The sequence below is a fragment of the Parasteatoda tepidariorum genome, chromosome 9 (genome assembly GCF_982258835.1).
Source record: "Parasteatoda tepidariorum strain Cologne lab strain chromosome 9, Ptep-v5.0, whole genome shotgun sequence".
Taxonomy (NCBI): domain Eukaryota; kingdom Metazoa; phylum Arthropoda; class Arachnida; order Araneae; family Theridiidae; genus Parasteatoda; species Parasteatoda tepidariorum.
This window is the reverse complement of record NC_141763.1, coordinates 12631495-12645499: the sequence shown is the minus strand read 5'-3', so window position 1 is coordinate 12645499 and position 14005 is coordinate 12631495. Positions and strand designations below refer to the sequence as shown.

The 14005-nt window shown below is 30.9% G+C and overlaps 1 protein-coding gene across 1 annotated transcript in view; it reads left to right on the top strand.

Annotated features, from left to right (window-relative positions):
• LOC107456677 (VPS9 domain-containing protein 1) overlaps window positions 1–451 on the top strand; it is a 47471-nt gene extending 47020 nt beyond the window's left edge. The window contains exon 17 of the mRNA XM_087150890.1: window positions 234–451. Within this exon, the coding sequence (XP_087007016.1) occupies window positions 234–269 (36 nt within the window). The 3' untranslated portion in view covers window positions 270–451. The remainder of the gene's footprint in view (window positions 1–233) is intronic.
• Window positions 452–14005: the final 13554 nt, after the last annotated feature.

Here is a 14005-nt window from a genome sequence, read left to right as displayed (position 1 = left end):
AAAAAAAATTTCATTTAATAAATATTTTATTTAGTATAATTTCTTTAAATTTTAATTTTTTAATTCAATGTTTAAGTTTGAAAACTTGTTTTTAAAGTTACGTTACCATGCTTTTTTCCACAACTTTGGCAAGTCTAAAATGTTAATTAAATTTAAGTGATTTGTGTGTTTTTCAAAGTAGATAATATCAATCATATAATTGACATCAATTTTTCTGTTGATTGTATTTTTAGCTGATTGATGGAGGTAACAAAAAAGATGACGGGTGAGGAGAATAAGAAGAAAAAAATTATTTATTTTGAATGTTAATTTTGTTTTACACAATATCTAGTCTATATATTTATAGAGATTTGTTGATGTATTTCATTGAGATATTATTGATTATAAAGTAAATTTTGTTATTGTAAAGTGAAGTTTGTATTTTCTAAAATAAAATTGTATACAAAATATGTATACTGTTTCTTTCTTCATTCTTTTTAAATTTTTAAAGGAACTCATTTGCTCTACTTATTCATTAACTGATTTACTCTTTTACAAAATAGACATACCATAGTTGACATTTTCTTTTCTATCATATTAAACAAACAAATCTCTCAAATATTAAGTTTGAATTAATTTTTCAAAATGTTATCTTCATTTTTTTAATTTTTGATAAAATTTAAATGTGTTTTATACCGAATATAAATATATTTTAAATATATTTTATCAACATATTATATCAAAATATATTTTACCAGAAAGTCTGGTATAAAACTACCAAAAAATATGTATTTTTTCAAACAAAACAGTAATAACTGAAATATGATGATATTAATTGTAATTTTACTACTCTATGCAAATAAGGGTATTTTAATGCAATGCGACAAATTATGAATGACTTCAGCTACAACTTGTGGTCATAGCTCACTCACAAGCAAAACCTCAAGCGTTTTTTGGAAAAAGTATACCACTTTGGACTTCTTCAAAGATCACATGATTCGATTTTCAAGCTCACTGAAAAATAAAAGTTTGACTTCCGCAACTCTTTATTGTTGCACATCGGTGCTGTTACTCAAATATTGCCCATTATTACGAAGATTGCACATCAGTGTTGCTACGAAGAAGCACATCGGTGTTATTACACGAAAAGAAAAAACAATAACTTTTGATCTAATAATCGGATTTCATGTACTAGGTGGCCAATCATAATTGCTTGAAAAGTTGATCTCAAATATTCTTAACTATTAATAAAGATATGAAGCGATACAAAAATATACTTTCTCTGAATAGGTACCCTTCTGACATCTAATGTCAATTATTTATTTAACATGGAGCTGGTCACAATCTGGAAAATTTGGCCCAAATAGATTCAAACAGGAAAGAGGCCAAAAGTTTGTGCACTTTGAAGTTTATTTCCCTTTTTGAGAATTTTATGCCATGTAACTCTCTAACTTTCTAAAAAAAAAAAGAGTACCTAATTCCATTAACTGAAATAAATTAATTTAATTTAATTAACTTAGTAAAAATTTTAATAATAGATTCAATTTCAAAATAGACATTTTATTAATTATTTATTACTTTTTATTTAATAATGATTACTTATATTTAATGTAAGATATAGAATTTTTAAATCATTTTAAAGGAGGATGCGATTTCAAATGAAACGAAGGGATAGCATAGAACAATTTTAAACTATAGCTATATCAGATAATGGACATAAAGAACATATAGCAATTATTTTGTACCAATTAGTGCAAAGCAACTTGTTAAACCTATATATTAAATAGAAAGATCTAATGAAAAAAATATACATGCTTCAAATTGTCTGATCCAATTTTATACATTTTTTTTCGTTCTATTTTATACTTTTTACATATGCTGTACTCTTACTTACCACTAAAAAATAAATAAAAAGGTAAAAATAAAAATTATCAAAAGAAAATGTATCTCATTTATTTATCATTTCTTGAAGATACATATTAACACTAGATTGCCTAAGGAAGTCATTTTGACTGCTCTTAATTTCAATTAGAAAAACAATGATGTATATAATGACACAATTTCTTAGAATTTTGTGACTTTTTGTAAAATGTATAATTTTTTTTATATTTAATATTTACTAATAGCTTGTTATATAACTGCAAATAATATAAAAAAATTTAAAAATTAATTTAAAAACAAATTTATTTACGCATTCACAATCTAGTCATTTTGACTGCTTTTAGGCAATATAGGTATATACTAATTTTCCGTCTTTCTAGTGTTAAGGGAAAGCTGCTATTTTATAGAATATATATCCAAGGTACTTAATTTACTTTATATACAAGCTTACTACTATTTCACTGCAACTGTTTCAGTTTAAATAAATTTCAATTTAGAATTTATTGCTACTGTATCTAATTAAAAACTTCTTAAATTTAGAAAATATGTCCAATAGTACGTTAGTAGAAGTCATTTCATCATAGTAGAAGTCATTGTTGTTGTTGTTGTTGTTCATTTACGTCGCACTAGAGCTGCACAATGGGCTACTGGCGACGGTCTGGGAAACATCCTTGAGGATGATCGGAAGACATGCCATCACAATTTTGATCCTCTGTAGAGGGGATAAGTCATTTGATTGAAACACTGATAAGTATTGAACAACAGAAGCTATAGCACTTGACTTGAAGAAAAGCCACAGTTTTGGGAAACTAACTTTTATTGAAGAACACAACGATTTTGTGTCGCTTTGATGATTGTTCTCTCTCTAAAAATTAAATATTGTGCCCTCTTTCCCTGCCTAAGACCTGTTTTTATCCTTCCTCTCGGCAACGACGTTATATATATGTTACGGTGAATGACCGAAGTCTCGAAAATGTCGACATTCACCGGTGAATGTCAACATTCACGTAGTCGCTTGGTGTATGTCCGAAACATTTGCTAAATACCCTTATTTCAGACTTTCACCGGTGAATGTCAACAATCACAGAGTCGCTTTGGTGAATGTCCGAAATATTTATTACATTCGATTTGATATGAATTTATTCGTGGATATAATTACATTTATTCGATATTTTAATACTTACTGATGATAGATCAGAAGAAACATCAGTGTTTGGAGTATCGGGCCATACATTTACATTTGCCCGAAATACATTTGCTCGGTATACCCTACACTGATGTTTTTTTAAGGTCAAGTGCCATTGCCCGGTATATATTTGCCCGATATTTCGTGTATACCGGGCAGTGGCACTTAACCTTAAAAAAACATCACTGTTGGGTATACCGGGCAAATGTATACCGGGCAGTGGCACTTAACCTTAAAAACACATCAGTGTAGGGTATACCGGGCAGTGACACTTAACCCCTTAAGTGGCTCGGTATACCCTACACTGATGTTTTTCTAAGGTCAAGTGCCATTGCCCGGTATATATTTGCCCGATACTCCAAACACTGATGTTTCTTCTAATCTATCGCCAGTAAGTATTAAAATACAGAATAAATATAAATATATCAAATGAATATAATAATATCAACGAATAAATTATTATAAAATTGGATATAACAAATATTTCGGACATTCACCAAAGCGACTATGTGATTGTTGACATACACCGGTGAGGGTCCGAATGTACAAGAATTTAATGAAATATTCGATCTTTCACCTACGTATTTGGTGTTTGTCGACATTATCACCAGTGAAAGTCAACAACCACTTATTTCGGTCATTCGCCGTAACATATATATATATATATATATATATATATATATATATATATATATATATATATATATATATATATATATATATATATATAAAAGAATGCATCAACGTGACACATAAAAAAAAAAAAGCAAGATACTAAAAGAAAGATCCAGAACAGATTTACAAAGACATATTCTCAAAAGACATAATACAAAATTTATCATTTAATTCAGTCAATTGAGCATAAAAATATTATACAATCGTACAAACTTAAAATACAATATTCTGTTAATCTTTAAAGACATTCTAATTTATAAAATTTGATACTCAAGAAAGATTTTTTTTTTTAAATGTAGCTAACTCAATGTTAGTCCTTAAGATGACTTTGAATGACGTGCAAGACATTCCAAAGATTAATATTTTTCAAAAATATTATTTCAATGCCCACCACATATGGCACGTGACAGGCACTATTGTTTATTTCTGTTTTGTGGGTCACAATAAGGTGGATCAACGTCACCCTTAAAAGGACAGATTACACCTATGCACTAAGCGGGATTCGAACCCAGAACCTTCCAGGTTCAAGACCAATTACAGCGTGGTCAACACTTTAAAAAACATAAAACACCATATTTTAATTAATTGTATTAATTTATTAACACTGAAACTGTTCTACACAAACAGTTTCTGTGTTAATAAATTCAAATAAAAACGCAGTGTGTTAATAAAATCGATTAAAAACACAATAAAATTGGACATATATCCAAATTTTAGTACAGTACTTATTTCGAATCAATGCTTGAAATTGGTTAGGATTAGTGACTTTGATTTTGAACCAATATGAAATTTAAACATAAAATGCCAATTCTCTACATGTAATTATATTCTTCCCAACAAAAATTACAAATTCAATAGTATACAAATCTTACTTTCTGTCTTAAATTAATTATAATTAAAAAAAAAAGTTGTGTTACCTGCCACAGTAGGCAAAAAAAGAAACGAAACTTGATTTGCAGCATTTTTTAAAACAATGTACAAAAACAGCTCCTTTTTTTAAATTAACTTTTATTGAGTACACACTTAAGTACATTAATATTATTAAAAATGATCCAGAAATTAAGTATTCAATGTACTTTTTATTCCCATTTAAAATATAATTGATTTATTCTAAGAAGAAAGAATACAGTTTTCCACTTGATTGAAAAAACAAAGCACTATTAACTCAGGTTAAAAAATAGCAGTAAAGCATAAGCAAATAATTCATATAATGAGCATTAAACGCTTCAACTCTATTTAAGTTGATTTGAAATGATGTCAGGAATCTCCAAAGACAGTATTTGGCCGCTTTTAATCAAATAGTAAAGAAATGGAATATAAATGCCCTTTTAACACAAAAAAAGACATAGTCTTACAGTAACAATAATTTACGAAATCAGACACAAAAATGCACTTTCTCTGAGTAAACCAGTTTTTTTTTTTTTTTTTGGTGATGTAGATGTCTGACCCCCAAGTTATTGGGGGCAGCCGGAACTCTGGAAATACGGTTCCAATAGTTTGGACAGAAGAGAATTCCAAAATTTGAATCCCTTCATGTTAATTTTTTTTTGTTGACTACATTTTAAACGAATTGGAAGATTTTTGTTCACAATTGTAAAATTCGTTTATTTAAATTTAATTCCACTCTAAATATATCTTTTGGTAAATGATCATTGTTTTTTATTTATTATAAGTCTTAAAATTTTTAAATTGTATAGTAGAAAATTTTTTTACATCATTTTAAGGAATGCAATTTTAAATAGCAAAATTTCAGTGAAATCGGTCAATTAGTGAAAAGTTAAATTTCGAAAAAAATTTCTACCTTGCAGTTCAATTTTTCGACTATTATTAAATAAATAATGAACATTTACTATAAATTATATTTAGCATAGAATTTTCTTTTGGATAAACGAATTTTATAACTGAGAGCAAAAATGTTTCAAATTCTTTTTATAAGTTTTCGAGATATGGTGAAATACACAAAAAGTAAAATTAACATTAATTGTTCTAAACTTTGGACAGCTCTCTTGACGAAACTATTGGGACATTACCTCCCAGAACTACAACGTACTGCTGTGCTAGTTTTGGAGTTCCGTCTTTCGATAGCGCTATGCATACTCTCCAAAAAAACTTTAGTTATATAGCAGATAAATGAGAACGATAAAGTGTGAGCAGTTTCATTATTCATTATTTATTCCTTCTGAACACGAAATCACAGTTTCATTATTTATTCATTTTGTACACGAAACTAGCGCTAATGTAATATATTAAACTTTATTAAATGAAAATGTATAATCCAAAAAGCAGAGCCGTTTTAAAGGGCCCTCGGCCTGTCTTCATTAGGGGACTCTTTATGAGTAATTTCAAAGAAAAAATTTCACTTTTGAATAATTTTTATTTTAAGAAAGTAAAACATTGATACATTATTATAAAAGCTTTAATTACATTATTTTCATCAAAAGTTTAAGATAGCAATACTTTTTACGCGTTTTGAGAGGTGAAGCCTTCTATCACATTGCTAGAATCAATTTCTAACACATCATATTCAGTGCTCATGATGACTCATTCTTTCGTATGTAATTTTTAAGTTCATTTTTTATCAAGTTTAGTATGGAGAATGAACGTGCGCCACTACATCTAGTTATCATGAGTGACAATTGTCCAATGTCACGCTTGGAAGAAATATGACAAACGTCAATGTATGGAAAAGTGTCTTCGAGATTGTTGTTTTTTACTATTTTATGCATCTGTTCCAAATTTATCTAACTTATTCTCCTTGGCCAAATCATGATTGAAATGTTCTAATTATAGCTCTAGTTCTTTTTCGCTAATATCAATGGCATAAAGTGCTCAAAATTTGTAACGGTGAAGCGTTAGTTCCTTGGACATAATTTTTCATTCCATTATGCGATCTTTCACTAAAAAAGACACTTGATTTCAAACACAGAACACATTTCGCATGCTAAACTAACGAGAAAATATTGTAAAGGAAGTTTAAAAAAACAATATAATAAACATAAACGAATTTTCCGGTATTTTTCGAGTTTTTAAGCATTATTTGACACTGTCCGAATAAAAAAAATTTTTTTTTTACATAGGATTCTTTACTATATCGAAAAACACATTAAATAAATATTATAATGTAAAAAAACAGAAGAAAAAAATATAAAAATTTCAAAAATTTACCTCAGCTGGGGTTCGAACCCGCATTCCATCGCTTAAGGCGCCCCCGTTTATACGGGCATCGGGCTACTACGTAGCTTCAAGTACCCTCTCCCGGTTAGCTAAATAAAAAACTAAAGGGGCATTTGCTTTCCCCCTATATCAGGGCTCGAAAAACAGCCCGTCCGCCCATCCTCGACGGTCAAAAATTCCCCGCGGACAACGAATTTCTCGAATCCGACGTCCTCGCGGACGGCCATTTTCCCGTTAATGTTCGTGATATATTTTCAATTTTTGTTATCTTACAAGAGTCTAGCGCCTCATTTCTAAAATGACCCTAAAATGGAATTGATATTTTCTCTGTCTGGGAGTACTGCGCGGTCTCAGCAATGAACTTACAAAAAAAAAAAAAAAAAAAAAAAAAAAAAACACATTACGTACTGGTCTTAAACAAGAAGCGTTAAGCGCAATTATGAACATTTATCTAAATGGAAAACCCCTTTAAGATTTCTGTGCAGAAATCTCAGTAAATCATTGACTTGATTGTGGAACTGGCAAACGTCATATTTGATTCATTTAAAAAACGCAGTACCCCCGAAAAAATTGACATTCCAGAAAACTTGACCTTTGTCATTTAAATTATTTCATAAAAGAAATAAATTATTTCATAAAAGAAATACTAGGTTACTATTAGTAAGCTAGTATTTCTTTTATTACTGTATAATGCAATCCTAGTATTTGTAATCCTAGTAACTACTAATTCATTGTGCAATTTATATAAATGTTTGTAATAAATAAGTGAAAATTATATTTTTATTTATTTAGAAGCGACGGGTTAGTTTCAAAGGAGGACGGGTACATTGTTGGACAAGCCGTCCTCAGGGACGGGTAAAATTTCTGAGTTTTTTCGAGCCCTGCCCTATATGGTCTAAAAATATTTTCCTTGGTAGGGTCGTCCGGCTCATAGAGGCCAACTTTACGCCCGAGTTTGAAAATTATAGCTTAATATTAAAGGGAGTAAGACGGACTTGAAATTTGAACCTTTTTCCCGCCATTTTATTTTATTTTATTTTTTAATCCATTATGTGTTTTTTCGCCAAGAAAAACACTTTATTTCAAACAAAGAACACATTTTGCATGTTAAACTATCGTGAAAATATTGTAAAAGAAGCTTAAAAAAATATTATAATAAAAACAAACTAATTTTCCGGGATTTTTTGAGTGTTTAAGCATTATTTGAAATTTCCTGAATAAAAAAAAATTATTTTTTACGTATAGGATCCTTTAATATATCGAAAAACATTAAATAAATAATATAATGTGAAAAAAAAGAAAATATTGTAACAAAATTTAAAATATAACCTTAGCCGGGATTCGAACCTGCACCCCCTCGCTTAAAGCGTAAGTCACTAGCACGTGGTCTTAGCCGTTGACCCACGTTTATACGGGGAACGGGCTACTACATAGCTTCAAGTACCCTATCCTGGTTAGCTAAACAAAAGACTTAAGGGGCATTAGCTGCCTTCAATATGGTCTATAAATATTTTTCTTGGAAGGGTGGTTCGGCTCATAGAGGCCAACTCTACGTCCGAGTTTGAAAATTATAGCTTAATATAAAAGGGAGTTAGACGGACTTGAAATTTGAACCTTTTTCCCGCCATTTTATTTAATTTTTTTCTTATCCATTATGCGTTCTTTCACCAAGAAAGACACTTTATTTCAGACACAGAACACATTTCGCATGCTAAACTATCGAGAAAATATTGTGAAAGAAGTTTAAAAATATAATATAACAAAAATAAACTAATTTTTGGCATTTTTCGAGTTTTAAGCATTATGTAAAATTTCCCGAATAAGAAAAATTATTTTTTACATATAGGATCTTTTACTATATCGAAAAACACATTAAATAAATAATATAATGTAAAAAAACAGAGGAAAAAAAATATAACCATTTTAAAAATTTTCCTCATTCTTTTAAAAATTTTCCTTCGAACCTGCAACCCATCGCTTAAGGCTTAAGTAACTAGCATGCCGTCTAAGACGTTGAACCACGTTTATACGGGGATCGGGCTACTACATAGCTTAAAGTATCACCTCCCGGTTATCTAAACAAAAGACTTAGGGGCATTTGCTTTCCCCGTACATGGACATGGTCGATAAATATTTTTCTTGGTAGGGTGGTTCGGCTCATGGAGGCCAACTTTACGCCCGAGTTTTAAAATTATACCTTAATATTAAAAGGAGTTTGACGGACTTGAAATTTGAACATTTTCCCCGCCATTTTATTTTATTTTTTATTCCCTTATGCGATCTTTCACCAGGAAAGACACTTTATTTCAATCACAGAACACATTTCGGATGCTAAACTATCGTGTAAATACAGTAACAGAAGTTTAAAAACATAATAAAATAAAAATAAACTAATTTTTCGGGATTTTTCGAGTTTTTAAGCATTATTTGAAATTTCCCGAATAAAAAAAATTTTCTTTTACATATAGGATCCTTTAATATATCCAAAAAGCCATTAAATAAATAATATAATGTAAAAAAAAAACACAAATGAAAAAAATATAAAAAATTTTAAAAATTGATCGCTGCCGGGGTTCGAAACTGCAAACCCTCGCTTAAGGCGTAAGTCACTAGCACGCGGTCTCAGCCGTTGACCCACGTTTATACGTGAATCGCGATGCTACATAGCTTTAAGTACCCTTCTCCTGGTTAGCTAAACAAAAGACTTAAGGGGCATTTGCTGCCCCCCTATATGGTTTATAAATATTTCCCTTGGTAGGGTGTTTCTTCTCATAGAGGCCAACTTTACGCCCGAGTTTGAAAATTATAGCTTAATATTAAAGGGACTTAGACGGACGTGAAATCTGAACCTTTTCCCCGCCATTTTATTTAATTTTTTATTCCGTTATGCGTTCTTTCACCAGGAAAGACTCTTTATTTCAATCACAGAAAACATTTCGGATGCTGAACTATCGTGAAAATACAGTAACAGAAGTTTAAAAAAATAATAAAATAAAAATAAACTAATTTTTCGGGATTTTTCGAGTTTTTAAGCATTATTTGAAATTTCCCGAATAAAAAAAATATTTTTTGCATATAGGATCCTTTATTATATCAAAAAAGACATTAAATAAATAATATAATGTAAAAAAAAACAAATGAAAAAAATATTGAAAATTTTAAAAATTGATAGCTGCCGGGGTTCGAGCCTGCAAACCCTCGCTTAAGGCGTAAGTCACTAGCACGCGGTCTTAGCCGTTGACCCACGTTTATACGTGAAATGCGCTGCTACATAGCGTTAAGGACCCTTTACAGGCTAGCTAAACAAAAGACATAAGGGGCATTTTCTGCCCCCCTATATGGTCTATAAATATTTTTCTTGGTAGGGTGTTTCTTCTCATAGAGGCCAACTTTACGCCCGAGTTTGAAAATTATAGCTTAATATTAAAGGGACTTAGACGGACGTGAAATTTGAACCTTTACCCCGCCATTTTATTTAATTTTTTATTCCGTTATGCGTTCTTTCACCAGGAAAGACTCTTTATTTCAATCACAGAAAACATTTCGGATGCTGAACTATCGTGAAAATACAGTAACAGAAGTTTAAAAACATAATAAAATAAAAATAAACTAATTTTTCGGGATTTTTCGAGTTTTTAAGCATGATTTGAAATTTCCCGAATAAAAAAAATATTTTTTACATATAGGATCCTTAAATATATCCAAAAAGACATTAAATAAATAATATAATGTAAAAAAAAACAAATGAAAAAAATATTGAAAATTTTAAAAATTGATAGCTGCCGGGGTTCGAGCCTGCAAACCCTCGCTTAAGGCGTAAGTCACTAGCACGCGGTCTTAGCCGATGACCCACGTTTATACGTGAAATGCGCTGCTACATAGCTTTAAGGATCCTTTACAGGTTAGCTAAACAAAAGACATAAGGGGCATTTGCTGACCCCCTATATGGTCTATAAATATTTTTCTTGGTAGGGTGTTTCTTCTCATAGAGGCCAACTTTACGCCCGAGTTTGAAAATTATAGCTTAATATTAAAGGGACTTAGACGGACGTGAAATTTGAACCTTTACCCCGCCATTTTATTTAATTTTTTATTCCGTTATGCGTTCTTTCACTAGGAAAGACATTTTATTTCAATCACAGAAAACATTTCGGATGCTAAACTATCGTGAAAATACAGTAACAGAAGTTTAAAAACATAATAAAATAAAAATAAACTAATTTTTCGGGATTTTTCGAGTTTTTAAGCATTATTTGAAATTTCCCGAATAAAAAAAATATTTTTTACATATAGGATCCTTTAATATATCCAAAAAGACATTAAATAAATAATATAAAGTATTAAAAAAACAAATGAAAAAAATATTGAAAATTTTAAAAATTGATAGCTGCCGGGGTTCGAGCCTGCAAACCCTCGCTTAAGGCGTAAGTCACTAGCACGCGGTCTTAGCCGTTGACCCACGCTTATACGTGGATCGCGCTACTACATAGCTTTAAGTACCCTCTCCTGGTTAGCTAAACAAAAGACTTAGGGGGCATTTGCTTCCCCCCTAAAAGGTCTATAAATATTTTCCTTGGTAGGGTGTTTCTTCTCATAGAGGCCACCTTTACGCCCGAGTTTGAAAATAATAGCTTAATATTAAAGGGACTTTGACGGACGTGAAATTTGAACCTTTTCCCCGCCATTTTATTTAATTTTTTATTCCGTTATGCGTTCTTTCACCAGGAAAGACACTTTATTTCAATCACAGAACACATTTCGGATGCTAAACTATCGTGTAAATACAGTAACAGAAGTTTAAAAACATAATAAAATAAAAATAAACTAATTTTTTCGGGATTTTTCGAGTTTTTAAGCATTATTTGAAATTTCCCGAATAAAAAAAATTTTCTTTTACATATAGGATCCTTTAATATATCCAAAAAGCCATTAAATAAATAATATAATGTAAAAGAAACACAAATGAAAAAAATATAAAAAATTTTAAAAATTGATCGCTGCCTGGGTTCGAACCTGCAAACCCTCGCTTAAGGCGTAAGTCATTAGCTCGCGGTCTCAGCCGTTGACCCACGTTTATACGTGAATCGCGCTGCTACATAGCTTTAAGTACCCTTCTCCTGGTTAGCTAAACAAAAGACTTAAGGGGCATTTGCTGCCCCCCTATATGGTTTATAAATATTTCCCTTGGTAGGGTGTTTCTTCTCATAGAGGCCAACTTTACGCCCGAGTTTGAAAATTATAGCTTAATATTAAAGGGACTTAGACGGACGTGAAATTTGAACCTTTTCCCCGCCATTTTATTTAATTTTTTATTCCGTTATGCGTTCTTTCACCAGGAAAGACACTTTATTTCAATCACAGAACACATTTCGGATGCTAAACTATCGAGAAAATACAGTAACAGAAGTTTAAAAACATAATAAAATAAAAATAAACTAATTTTTCGGGATTTTTCGAGTTTTTAAGCATTATTTGAAATTTCCCGAATAAAAAAAATATTTTTTACATATAGGATCCTTTAATATATCCAAAAAGACATTAAATAAATAATATAATGTAAAAAAAAACGCAAATGAAAAAATATAAAAAATTTTAAAAATTGATCGCTGCCGGGGTTCGAACCTGCAATCCCTCGCTTAAGGCGTAAGTCACTAGCACGCGGTCTTAGCCGTTGACCCACGTTTATACGTGAATCGCGCTGCTACATAGCTTTAAGTACCCTTCTCCTGGTTAGCTAAACAAAAGACTTAAGGGGCATTTGCTGCCCCCCTATATGGTTTATAAAATTTCCCTTGGTAGGGTGTTTCTTCTCATAGAGGCCAACTTTACGCCCGAGTTTGAAAATTATAGCTTAATATTAAAGGGACTTAGACGGACGCGAAATTTGAACCTTTACCCCGTCATTTTATTTAATTTTTTATTCCGTTATGCGTTCTTTCACCAGGAAAGACTCTTTATTTCAATCACAGAAAACATTTCGGATGCTGAACTATCGTGAAAATACAGTAACAGAAGTTTAAAAACATAATAAAATAAAAATAAACTAATTTTTCGGGATTTTTCGAGTTTTTAAGCATGATTTGAAATTTCCCGAATAAAAAAAATATTTTTTACATATAGGATCCTTTAATATATCCAAAAAGACATTAAATAAATAATATAATGTAAAAAAAAACAAATGAAAAAAATATTGAAAATTTTAAAAATTGATAGCTGCCGGGGTTCGAGCCTGCAAACCCTCGCTTAAGGCGTAAGTCACTAGCACGCTGTCTTAGCCGATGACCCACGTTTATACGTGAAATGCGCTGCTACATAGCTTTAAGGACCCTTTACAGGTTAGCTAAACAAAAGACATAAGGGGCATTTGCTGACCCCCTATATGGTCTATAAATATTTTTCTTGGTAGGGTGTTTCTTCTCATAGAGGCCAACTTTACGCCCGAGTTTGAAAATTATAGCTTAATATTAAAGGGACTTAGACGGACGTGAAATTTGAACCTTTACCCCGCCATTTTATTTAATTTTTTATTCCGTTATGCGTTCTTTCACTAGGAAAGACACTTTATTTCAATCACAGAAAACATTTCGGATGCTAAACTATCGTGAAAATACAGTAACAGAAGTTTAAAAACATAATAAAATAAAAATAAACTAATTTTTCGGGATTTTTCGAGTTTTTAAGCATTATTTGAAATTTCCCGAATAAAAAAAATATTTTTTACATATAGGATCCTTTAATATATCCAAAAAGACATTAAATAAATAATATAAAGTATTAAAAAAACAAATGAAAAAAATATTGAAAATTTTAAAAATTGATAGCTGCCGGGGCTCGAGCCTGCAAACCCTCGCTTAAGGCGTAAGTCACTAGCACGCGGTTTTAGCCGTTGACCCACGCTTATACGTGGATCGCGCTACTACATAGCTTTAAGTACCCTCTCCTGGTTAGCTAAACAAAAGACTTAGGGGGCATTTGCTTCCCCCCTAAAAGGTCTATAAATATTTTCCTTGGTAGGGTGTTTCTTCTCATAGAGGCCACCTTTACGCCCGAGTTTGAAAATAATAGCTTAATATTAAAGGGACTTTGACGGACGTGAAATTTGAACCTTTT